The 12,866-nt window shown below is 45.0% G+C and overlaps 1 protein-coding gene across 1 annotated transcript in view; it reads left to right on the top strand.

Annotated features, from left to right (window-relative positions):
* The window catches only part of heatr3 (HEAT repeat containing 3), an 8,300-nt gene extending 372 nt beyond the window's left edge, over positions 1-7,928 (top strand). The window contains exons 2-15 of the mRNA XM_080840373.1: positions 320-492; positions 794-881; positions 1,591-1,688; positions 1,922-2,031; positions 2,257-2,397; positions 2,682-2,989; positions 3,238-3,328; positions 3,566-3,702; positions 4,923-5,005; positions 5,740-5,876; positions 6,063-6,151; positions 6,454-6,597; positions 6,762-6,938; positions 7,414-7,928. Of these exons, the coding sequence (XP_080696499.1) occupies positions 320-492; positions 794-881; positions 1,591-1,688; positions 1,922-2,031; positions 2,257-2,397; positions 2,682-2,989; positions 3,238-3,328; positions 3,566-3,702; positions 4,923-5,005; positions 5,740-5,876; positions 6,063-6,151; positions 6,454-6,597; positions 6,762-6,938; positions 7,414-7,527 (1,890 nt within the window). The 3' untranslated portion in view covers positions 7,528-7,928. The remainder of the gene's footprint in view (positions 1-319; positions 493-793; positions 882-1,590; positions 1,689-1,921; positions 2,032-2,256; positions 2,398-2,681; positions 2,990-3,237; positions 3,329-3,565; positions 3,703-4,922; positions 5,006-5,739; positions 5,877-6,062; positions 6,152-6,453; positions 6,598-6,761; positions 6,939-7,413) is intronic.
* Positions 7,929-12,866: the final 4,938 nt, after the last annotated feature.

Raw genomic sequence — 12,866 nt, 5'->3', positions numbered from 1 at the left:
CATTGAACAAGACATCAGTTAGCCAGTATAACCAACAGCCAGGTAGCCCTTCAGAGACACGTTGTGTAAATGCATAGACAACTGTGTCGGCATCAACACAAACGTGTTCCCAAGTAACGCATACAGGTTCAATGTTAAATATTATTTCTCTTTGCAAGCACTCTGTTAAAGTGTCATGTCTGTTAAAGTTGGGTCCTATCCAGTGTAACATTATTAGTCTTCACAAGCAACGTTACATAACAACGTTAAAGACACTTTAGTCTTGATGTCAGCTCATCAGCGATCCCTAACAAACTTCTGTGTGTGTCTGTGCGCTCAGCTACAGAGTCCCTGCGCGGACGTGCGCGAGTGTGCGTGTGCGAGCATCTCTCGGATGGTGCAGCAGAGTCAGACCATCCCTAGCTTCCTCCAGCGGGACGCGGTGCGTCGTCTCGGACCACTGCTGCTTGACAGCTGCGTGGCTGTTCGGGAGACCGCGGCAGGAGCCCTCAGGTGGGTGTCTGAGTCTGTGTCAATGCTTTGAAAGGACTGAAATAACTGCCTATTTAAGTTTGTGTGAGAGAGAGAGTGTCAGTGAGTCTAAAAATGTGTGTATACATTGCGCCATGTGTATGTGTATGCTTGAAATTACTACTTCCATCCACCTATATGTTCTTAAGAGGACCAGATGACATTGTTTACAGACACAAACATAAACATACCCTCTTGGCATTACAATGGGCAAGATTGAAAAGTATCAAAATGGGCTCAACAACAGCTGCAGCACAGACCTGTGTGTTGTGTTTCTGGACAGGAACCTGAGTGCAAGTGGGAGTCCCGAGGTGTGTGAGGACATGGTGAGACAAGACATCCTGACGCCTCTCATCACCCTGCTCAGAGAGGTAAGCAAAGCCTGTGTGTGTGTTTGTGTGCATGCGCGGTAGGTGCTTATGGTAGGTATGCATGTGTAGCAGTATACTTTACTTTCAAAGCCACAAAACTTGCCCTACTAGGGACCAATGGTGGTTTCCATGACTACCTTAGCATCCTTGCTTGAGCACCTAGACAAAGGCGATTGCCATGGCTTCTCAGCATCCATGCAGAAGGATCTAGATACCATCTCTGAGATTGTGTGTCTGAGGTCTTAGTAGAGGCAGAGGCCTCCACATGCCTTTGGGATTCACCTCAGAATTGGTTTTAAATGCAGGAAATACAGCCTACACTGTATCTGTTCTGCCCCGCTTAAGGGCTCAATATACTTCTAAGACTTTGTTACTCCTCGGTCACGCAGTTGCCTCGACGGACTTGTTTTCATTTATGGTTCTCCGACAGTTGTGAGTGTTGCAAAGCAATAAAAAATAAAAAATGGCGGCTGACCAAACTTCGTAGATGGTCTTATCTGTACATAAAAGTTGTTTGTTTGACTTTTTTGTTTGTTTGTTTGGCCTCAGATTTAAAAAAAAAAAAAAAACAGTAGTGAAACTCTTCACCAAACTCACTCACACACACACTGTACCCCCTCTTTAGAGTAATTGGCCATGCAATGTTTTGTATGATATTTGGTGTTTTGTCTCATACTAGCTCAGTTAACTGTTGACTTCTTGCCCACAGTGCTGCTCAGGCTTTGACGTTAATCCTTCCCCGAAGAACTTGAAGAGCACAGTTGAGGACGTGGCCAACGAGGCCATCAATCTGCTGTGGAACCTGTGGTATGTACCCCCTCCTCAGACCCCTGGGTGGCTCAGATAGTTAAGTACACTGAGGGGGAACTGAAAAAAAATCTCATTTATTAAGCATATATTAAGTTAGTGGCATTGTGATGGTTGAAAACAATTCAGTTCATCCAGCATTTTAAAGGCACATTTGAAAAACTCAAAGCTATTGTCTTTATAGTTCACCCACACAGCAGTCTGTGTTCCGTGTGTTTGTGTTTGTTTGACAGTGAGAACAGCAGTCAGGCCGTATCACTGTTCAATAAAGCGGGGCTGTTGGACATGCTGGTTTTGTGCCTGGAGAGACACGAGCAGAAGTTGGAGCTAGCGCTCTCTGCTGGTAAGACACTGCAATAACATCTATGTTGCATATCCATGTTGTGTCATAGTGCCACATACATGCTGTGCTGAGTTCAACATAATGGAGAATATAGTATGATGTAATTAAAATAATGTATACTGATGTATTGTTGCAAAAAAAAAATTGTCCACCCTTATCTACCAAAAGTCCAAGCAGTCCCGCAAATAATGTTTTGTGTGTGTGTGTGTGTGTGTGTGTGTGTAGCCCAATGCTTACACACGGTGACAGAGGAGAATGCGGAACTGTTGGGAAGTGTGAACGTGGCCGTGCTGTCAGCCCTGGAGGCTGTGCTTCTTTCTACAAACCCTGACATGCAGCACACACTCCTGCGCACACTGGCTGCTGGTGAGACACACATTCTCATGGCTGGCTATACACACACACACACACACACACACACACACATACACAAAATGAATTAAATGAATCTCAGGATCACAAGACTCGCTATGTAGATAGATTTATGACTCTAAAACCAACATATAGCTCCTCAGAATCAATGTCCCTACTCTAAATGGAATTTTTATCCACAGAGGTGGTGATGTAGACTCCTACTGAATTACATTTCTAATAAATAGTTTAGATCTCTCGCTCTCTTTTTACCCTCTCTGTCTCCCCCTGCTGGCCAGGCTCATTATGGAACCTTAAGAACAGTATCCCAGTGGGGCGTCAGGCCCAGACTCTGAGCGCCCTGGTGGCCACTCTCTCAGCCAGCCTGGACCTAGACGGTGGAGCGCTGATCCCAGACCTGCTGCAGGCCGAGGCCGCTCGCCATGCCAACGATGCCGGAGACCAGAGGGCGGAGAGCCCCGAGGAACACCATCACCCGGCCAACGGAGCAGAGGAAGAGATGGAGGAGATGGAGGAGGAGGGGGAGGAGAGGGTGAACGGAGGACACACGGCGAGGAAAGATAAAGACTTCTCTGACCTAATACCGGTAAATGAGAGGATGAGTGCTTAGGAGTCCTGCTCAATTACTGTTATTTCCCTCATTGATTTTCTACGTGCTAAGTGAGAGAACAAGTAATTAGTCAAGTGCAAGTAGTCAATTAATGGTTCTCATATTAGTTTTGAGAGGTTTCTATTGATGTTTTCTTGCAGAAGTTCTTTTTGCTTAATCTAATGCATCTCATTAATATGTGTGTGTGTGTGTGTGTGTGTGTGTGTGTGTGTGTGTGTGTCCAGCACGGAAAGGAGGAGCTAAGGGAAGCTACAGCACTGCTCTTGTCTCAGCAGACGTCGCTGGAGGTCATCGTCAACATGTGTTGCTCAGACGGTGAGGGGAGTGTGTGTTTGGAAGTGTGTGTTTGGAAGTGTGTATAAGGCTGAATTTAAAGACGACTGGAGGGTACTGCTCTCAAAAGAGGGATTCTGTGTGTGTGTGTGCACATGCGTGCATGCATGCATGTGTGGAGATGTTTTGTTGTAAGGCTGTTTTTGAAGGGTGCTGTTTATTCTGTGTGTGTGTGTGTGTGTGTGTGTTTGTGTTTGTGTGTGTGTCCGTGTCCTGCAGACCCATCTGATGATGAATGGGAGGAGATGTCGAGTGGTGATGAAAGTGAGGCTTGTGAAGTAGGCAGTCTGCAGTCTCCCCTCTGCCTCTCCGCTGAAGTCCACAGTGCCCTCATACACCACTGCATCCCTCAGAAGGTAAGACTCACACACACACACACACACACACACACACACACACACACACACACACTCACTCACTCACCCAGAGACACACTCACTCACTCACCCAGACACACACACACTCACTCACTCACCCAGACACACACACACTCACTCACTCACCCAGACACACACACACACTCACTCACCCAGAGACACAATCACTCACTCACCCAGACACACACACACACACTCACACTCACTCACTCACCCAGACACACACACACTCACTCACTCACCCAGACACACACACACACACACTCACTCACCCAGAGACACAATCACTCACTCACCCAGACACACACACACACACTCACACTCACTCACTCACCCAGACACTCAGACACACATACACACACTCACTCACTCGCCCAGAGACACACTCACTCACTCACCCAGACACACACACACTCACTCACTCACCCAGACACACACACACTCACTCACTCACCCAGACACACACACACACACTCACTCACCCAGAGACACAATCACTCACTCACCCAGACACACACACTCACACTCACTCACTCACCTAGACACACACACACTCACTTACTCACCCAGACACACACACACACTCACTCACCCAGAGACACAATCACTCACTCACCCAGACACACACACACACACTCACACTCACTCACTCACCCAGACACTCAGACACACATACACACACTCAGACACACATACACACATTTAGACACTCACATTCTGTAACTCTATCACTCTCTGTCTGCTGATGTCCTCATTGCCATAATACATTACAGCATCCTTTAAAAGACAAAAAACACACACACTCATACTCTTATACTGTAGGCTTGTACTTTCCTGCCTACTTGACACGAGTGCTTCATGTCCCCAAATCCTTCTTCCTGTAAACACGAGGCAGTGTCTGTTGCGTGTTTATACAGTACGTTTCTGTCAAGTCGTTTGGGCTAAATTTGGATTAGCTCTGCCTAATGTCAAAACACCTAGTGTCTAAACACTTGGTACTTGCCAGGACATAGATCCTCTTCCTGTCCATAATATTACACAGATATATATATATTTTATTTCTTATAGAACACTTAGGCACACTGCTGTGAAATAAGGTGTGTGTGTGTGTGTGTGTGTGTGTGTGTGTGTGTGTGTGTGTGTGTGTGTGTGTGTGTGTGTGTGTGTGTGTGTGTGTGTGTGTGTGTGTGTGTGTTCAGGTTCTGAAGAAGGCAGAGTTTCCCAGTCCTGCTGCAGTGGATGCCTGTGGGAGAAGCTCATCATGGAAGAGTCTGATCAAAAAGTACTTCCTCCTTCCTGTAGTAATACATATTTAATCCTGTAGTTCCATCAGAGATCAATCACTAACAGGAAAATTATGGAATCAGATAGGGGGAATCCGTAACACTAAACTTGGTGGATTATAACTGGAAGTGCTGCCATGTAGTATTATACACAGTCAATCAAATTGTCGGAAATGTCATACCTGACGTTTCACCTCAATTGAAAGTTCTGTTTATTTCCACCGTAACCATAGCAATAGCTGCCCCCTGAAATTCGTTGCATGCGCAGTGAGCAAGTCCACACAAAGAATAAAGTATTTTTTGGCCTTATTTGAGCGGTTTGGAGAAAATGTTCACGGCCCGTTTGGCTGATTTTAAAATGAATTCACTTGATGTCTGTTTGACAGTCCTATGAGTTACGGATCTTTCCCCATTAATTTAGATAGGGGCCTGATATTGTTTGCTCAAAATAGCTGACTGTGGGCGTTACCAAGATGGCTGCCAAGTGGCGAGAATTTGGTAGCACTGATCGAGTCTTGCAGTAATATTTAACACTGTAACACTGAACACAGAAACACTGAAGTCCTTAGTAGTACTCGCTTGATTTTGCAGCACTGATTGCACTGAAGTCATTGCACTCCTCAGTTTCCTGCTTACTAGAATTTGACATTCATTAACCTTTAGATATCCAGCAGATATCCTGCCACGTCAGGACAGTCTTCCTATTGACCATCCCTGTGTTATTTTTACCCAGAATGCACCGGGTGCAGTGCCGGGCCCTGACGTGTCTCCATAACATCCTAGCTACCATGGATACGGAGCCTCTGGGTGGGGTTGCAGGTCTGCAGATGGTGGCTCAGCACCTGGCCAGCCTGGTGTTCAGCTCTGCAGGTCAGTACCTCGTACACACACACACACACACACACACACACACACACACATATATTAGACACACCTTCACACTCACACATACGTTCACATCTCAACCACACACACTTGTGTGTGCGTTGTGCATTCCGCTGTGTGTGTGTGTGAGCGCTCCTTATTGGTGTGTGTGTACGTGTGTGTGTGTTGTAGAGGTTCTGAAGGAAGAGGAGTTTCTGGAGGCAGTAACCAGTGCTCTGCGTTCACTGCTGCAGATCATGGCCTCCAAAAACATCCCACAGGTGAGAACCACAGCATCACCCAGCTGCTCATTGGCTACCAGTCAGAAACACATCACATTATCCTGCCTCTCATTGGCTACCAGTCAGAAACGCGTCACATCATCCTGTCTCTCATTGGCTACAAGTCAGAAACCCCATCACATCACCCAGCTTCTTACTGGCTACCAGTCAGAAACACATAGCATCAATGAACCTTTCATTTAGATGCTTCAGGGCCTTCTTGTTTAGATGCTTACCATGCTCTCTGTATGCGTGTGTCTTTGTGTGTGTGTGTGTGTGTGTGTGTGTGTGTGTGTGATCAGTGTATGAGTCCTCAGCAGCTGATGGGTGTGTGTGAAGCGGCGACGCGTTGTGACATGATGAGTGTGAGGGTGAACGCTCTCGCCATCCTGGGAATCACAGGGAGCACTCTGGCCAAGGAGACGGGGTCAGCAGACACACTACAGGTATGACAGACACAGACACAGACACAGACACAGACACAGACACAGACACAGACACAGACACAGACACAGACACAGACACAGACACAGACACAGACACAGACACAGACACAGACACAGACACAGACACCAGATTTGATTTTCTTCTGTGACTTTTCCTCGGGCAGATGATCGGGACAGCCCTACTCTCTGTGGCCTCTAAGGACTCTAACCTTGTGGTGTGTGGGGAGGCTCTGGACGCGCTGTTCGACGTGTTTGCCGACGGGGCCGAGGCGGAGAAGGCCGCCAGGAACATCCACCTGCTGGCCGCCCTCAAGGCCCTGCAGCCCGTATTCAAATCCAAGGTGAGGCCCCGCTCACGCACCACTGCGCAGACAACACCGCTAGTCTTCACGGCCCTGCGCAGAAGTGGCGTCTGGAGAAAGCCAGCGGTTTCTGCGTCAGTCGTCTATTCCTCTGAGAACACACTGCACACTACAGTCCACGGCTAAACTGGCCCACCATCAGTTTCAGTGAAGGAGATCAAGGAAAGGGAAGACTAGTTTATTTATGGAGCCCAATTCATACACATTGGTGCTTTACAAATGAGAAGATAGAGGGACGTGGAAAAATTAAAGATTAAAAAAGAAGAATACATTAGATCAGCTAAAAGAACCGGAGAAAAAAACTATTGTTTATTAAAAATGGGTTCTGAGAACAGTTGGGTTTTGTTGAGATCGGTCATGTCAGACATTAACACTCAACTGTGTGTGTGTGCGTGTGTGTGTGTGTGTGTGTGCGTGTTTGTGTGTGTGTGTGTGTGTGCGTTCCACTCCCCAGCTGCGTAAGGAGGGCAAAGGCAACTACAGTCCGGAGCAGCTGTGTGTGCTGGACAACATCAAGGTGAACCTGCGCAGGTTCATCGGCTACCTGGAGACACTGAAGAAGAACTGAAGCGTCTGACTCCTCTCTCTCCCCTGCCCAACCTACCTGATGGACTGACCTCTGGGTGATCTCGAACATGGGCATAGGAAACAGCCTATCGACCTGATCATCCCTCTGGACATTTACAAACACCCTGAATGATTTAATTTAGTCTCGGTCTTTCTTGTTTGATGGAGATGTTGACTAATGTTTTATAAAAAAATGTATGAGTGTGTTTTAAAATGATCTCATAAGGACTAAAGGGGACTATGTGGTTCTTTGTATCATGTTTGGATTTAAACAAAACTATATTCAAATTGTATTGTATTCAAATGAAGACATTTAAGGATGTCTTGTTACTTTACAGCCATATTCACCCAGACATGTATTACTTTGATGTACTGATTGATAAAAAAAAAACATCAGTTAAACCATAAGTACTTCTTGTTTTTATCTAACTGTAATTTTGTTGTGGCAGCCAAATACTATTTGAGCAGCTATGGTATGTGAGCTTACCCTTCAGAAGCTGTAAGGGATCAGTGTCAACTTTAAGGTATGGCTCAGGGAACATGTGACGCATACACACAAGTTCATATTGTAGGTTTGAACAGTAGTTAAAAGTAGCATCAACATTGAATCAGGAACATCACAATTATTAAAAGCAATGGCAATTCCTATTATTTAAAGCCGTCTTACTAAAAGTCCTTGTAGAGTAGTACAGTTGCTTTCTAGTGAAGGGAAACTGAACTAATTTGTGACCAATATGTATAAATTGAGAGTGATGCGGTCTGCCTATGTACTGTGTGTTCAGTTTTAAAGGGTGTATGAGTCTCTCAGGAGTGTGTGTGTTAAGTTAACACTTATCACCATTAAATGACGACTTTGTGGTTCCGCTAGTCCCTTTTGTACCGTACAATAGCACCAAACAAGTCTCACTACAAGTCAAGCATCTTTAATGTAGTGTATGGATGTGGCATGTTGTCTACTTCAAATGCACGTGCATAGGGTGTTGGATAAGATAGCAAGTGGTGCATCATCAGTACCAGGGTCTTGAGCCTCCTCTTAGGCAGATCGAAAGGGCACAAGAAGGTAGACAGACTCTGGAGGTCTAATTAATCATTTTAATATAAACAAAGGAATTTTATATGAATAATTTACACACATTAAATTCAAATGGTAACAAATTGGCCATCATTTGTAAAAAATATATAATAATTATTATAATAATGATAGTAATGAAAAAAAAAACACAAGAGTTCTGTTTCTGCTGTCCGCTTCACCAGGCTCCAGTGGTAAAGATGAAAGGTAGGACCACCTCTGCCACGAGGGCCGCTAAAATGACAATCTCCAAGGGGAACTGGCATTGATGCAGACTAGAAAATAAATATGTACACTTCCGAACCTGTAAATGATTGTAGACAAATTGTCTTTACACCAGAGCAAGTTTCAATATTCCATTTCTGAACCTTCTAGAATTTTAACTGCAGAACATGTGTCCAGCAGAATTCAACATCATGATTAAGGACGATAAAGCCACTAATAGGCACAGACTGGACTTGTGTGACCAGACGTCCATTACTGGTGACAATGGGAGGATGTTGGGTAGATGCAAATGTAAGGGGGTGGAGGTGATGGTGAATGTGTGCCATGTAACAGATGAAGAGGCAAGCCCTTCAAGTCAGAACAGAAGGAAAACTGTGACCTTTGACCTTTAAAACACCAGGGCATCTCATGCCTCCTGACTCATCAACTTTGTGACATCAGTTACACTCCCCCATATATACTTATTCAATAGAGCTTTGGAAGTCTATAACACCTCGCCAAGGCTTCTACGATAGGGGGTCCATTTAGTATTCACACATTGAAATGCACATAACCAATTCATCCTATGCTCTCCCTCCCTTTCTCTGAAAGCCTACATATAAAGCAACATATCCTATGGATGACAGACTGATGACACACAGAAGATACTTCTAAACCAGTCCTGCATTAAACCCATCTGACAGCCGTTTCAAGGAGAAACATTACTCCCTCTATCCACATCCTGTGAAGAGTTAATTCCTATCCTGTCTCTGTTAATGTACCAATGCTTCTGCTTGACCAGAACATATGCCTTTGGAGGATGAAGAGATTTACGTATATATAACCCCAAGTTAGGATTCTGAGAAAAAGTTGTTGATTTGTTGAATGATTGTGTCCGTGTCAAATGATACCTCTAGAGTTTTCTGATCTGTAAATGCCTGGTTCTCCTGGTTCCCAATCAGTTCATGTCCCAGCATTATTATTACGTATAACTACCCGTAATCTAAAGGACAAATGGTCCATTTATGTGTGTGTGTGTTGAAGAGGTCAGACGTCCTTTCGTTAGGGTAAGGTTCTGACACCCAGACACACATGGGGTATAGCAGTAGCAGCCGTCTTAAGACATTAAATAGAGCTCATCCTCTGCTGAGAACAATGTGTAAGCAGACCCTGCCAGCACACGCCTGCTCGCTTTGCCCCTTGATTAGAAGAATCCCCTTGTACAAGAACCAAACGAAAACCTCTCCATTTGGGTCATCCATATTAGAGAACTCACCAGAACTCAGCTGAAGCAACACGAGAGGAAAAAAAAAAAAACGGCGGAAAAAAACTGAAAGAAGAAATGCCAACCTGCTACCTCAAGACTTCATCCTTACCAACAACTCGACGGTCTAGATGGTTGAGTGGGTTTTGTTTAAAGCTTCAAACACTTGCAAGTTTCTCTATTAGTTGTTCTTTAAAAACCTCAATCTGTATAAATCTCTGTCTATGTGTTGAAACCTAAAGAGATGCTCTCTCTTCTTGATCTTGTATGTCGATATGGTGATGAAAGCCGAAGCTGTTACACCCGAGCCTTCCACACAACGTCTTTCTGAGGCTGAATGGCCAGAATACTCAGTCACTGATGCTGATGAGACTCCCCCCCAACTCCCACGCTACAACCCTGGGAAGACCCAGGTAGGAGCATGGAGGCATAGAAGTCCACTGGGATGAGAAGCATGACTGAGATGGCATGGAGGGGTTATGGTAATGAAAATAAATGCTATAAATGTATGTTGGTTACACAGATACTGATAGCAGCAGAGGATGTAGCATGTATGTGCATGTTTGTGAGTGAGAGCTCAAAACAATGGAGTGAATGGGATCATCAGTCTCAAAACAATGGAGTGAATGGGATTTGTGTACTCCTATAATTTTGAGTAATAACGGGGGATCTTGACATCATATAGTATGCCTAGAGTATGCAACCTATGATGGATTTATGACTATGAGGTTTTCAACCTCGCAGACAAGACCATCAGCCATGTCAGTGGTCATGTTGGACAGCTGTGGTTCTGGGGTTGGCAGCCCTAATGCTGGAGTTCCTCCTCTGCTTCAATTTGCTTGATCTCCGTCACATGTGTGCGCGCGCGTGCCTGTGTGTGTGTGTGTTAACAACACACAAACATCCATACATGGATGTATGGATGTCACTGTTTTGAAGAGTGAGGTAGATAGATGATTGAGAGGGTAGCAGAGGAACACAGTCTGAGAGGGATCAAAGGAAAAGAGAAGAATCTTGATAAACATCAGGAATGGTCACAGCGGGCTGAAGATGAGCTAAAGGTTTGGTTTCCCCTTGGTTTAATAGAACCTCTTTGCCATAGGCTTCGTTAAATGCCTTTCACCCCAGTAACAACATCATCTTTGAAGACACAGGAGAATACCTGGGCTATGTCTGGCTATAGCAGCTCTGCCATTGGGGGCTGGCAAACACACCCACCTACCCAGCCATCACTGATCTGTACCAAACGTGGACTAGCACAAGCTGACGTAGCATAGCTCCTTTCAGTAAATGGGACAGTGCAAAGCAGATAGCCAATGAATGCTAAGTCTAATTTTAGCTTTATCACATGGTTTACATGGCATTAACACACAGCCACATCATCCTCAGTCCTGCCCTCCACACAATACATGGAAAAGCAGATTTAACGAGTGCGTGTGTGTGTATGAACTAACTAGGTCCTTTACAAGGGGGAGACATCTTCTAATTATAGTGCGTCACACAGCTTCTTAAGGTCCTGGGTCAGGTTTGCATTTATAAACCCAAGAGGGAGAGCTGGTCAGATGATGAGCAGAAGAGGAGGAGGAGGAAGAGGATGAAGAGGTTTGAGCGGACTGAACGCCCAGATCAGAGCGGGAGATAGGAGACAAAAGACGGAGCTGGCTCAACACTGGTTAAGAAGCTGACTCAACACTCAATTTCAAAGCCGTGCTGAAGGATGGTTGGGATGAGAGCCTTTGGGTTTGGGAGTCGGAGGAGGAGGAGACACAAAGAGATGCACATTTTGAAAAAACATGGAATTCATTTTATGGGAACTTTTTTGACCTTTTTGTTTTGTTTTCAGGAATGGAAGCTGAAACGGATTGCAGAGGAATCACTGGAAACAAGAAAGAAACCTGAAGATCTCTTCATATAGATATAGATATATATATTACAACCACAAAATAAAGAAAAACAAAAAACAAATGAAAGAAAAATAGCAGCTTCCTTCTGTACAGACATTTAAAGTGAACATCTGAACCGTAAAAAAGTCATAGAAAAGTGACACTAACAAACTGATCAAGGAGTGTGTGTGTGTGTGTGTGTGTGTGTGTGTGTGTATGTATGTGTTTGCTCTGCGGTACAACACAGAACCGAGACCATCACAGACAGGTGGGTGTGTGTGTGTGTGCATGAGAGAGAGAGACAGAGAGAAACAGAGAGAGAGAGAGATAGAGTTCAGAGAATCCTGGTGTACCTGTGTAACTGTTTCAGGGAGCGCTCCTGTCTGCTGACCTCCTGACCCTTCCAGTGTAACTTCTGGTGTGTGTGTGTGTGTGTGTGTGTGCGTGCGTGCGTGTGTGTGTGCGCGTGTGTGTGTGTATTGGTTGCACTCTCTGTAAGGCCCAGCTGTGGGTGAGTCGAGGCCCTTTTAGAACAAACCCTCAGATTCGATGGAGGAGAAAGAGCCTCCCCATAACCACACTACAAAATAACCAATCATTTGATGAAAGGAAGACCTGAAATAAGCAATCAATGGGGAGAAGATACCCCTCTTTCCCAATAACCAATCATAAGATGAAGGAGAGACACCCACCCCCAATTTCAACCAATCATCAGCGAGAAAGGAGTGAGATCACCCCTTTCATAATAATCAAGATAATCAATCACTGGAGAGAGGAGAGACACCCCTTTCATAATAATCAAGATAATCAATCAGTCGAGTGAGGAGAGACACCCCCTGCAGAATAACCAATCACTGGATAGAAGAGTCTCCCACCCACTACAACCCGCATGACTGTTACAAGTCAGGAGAAAAGAACAG

The sequence above is a fragment of the Sprattus sprattus genome (genome assembly GCF_963457725.1).
Source record: "Sprattus sprattus genome assembly, chromosome: 6".
NCBI lineage: Eukaryota > Metazoa > Chordata > Actinopteri > Clupeiformes > Clupeidae > Sprattus > Sprattus sprattus.
This window is presented reverse-complemented; position numbering and strand designations above follow the sequence as displayed.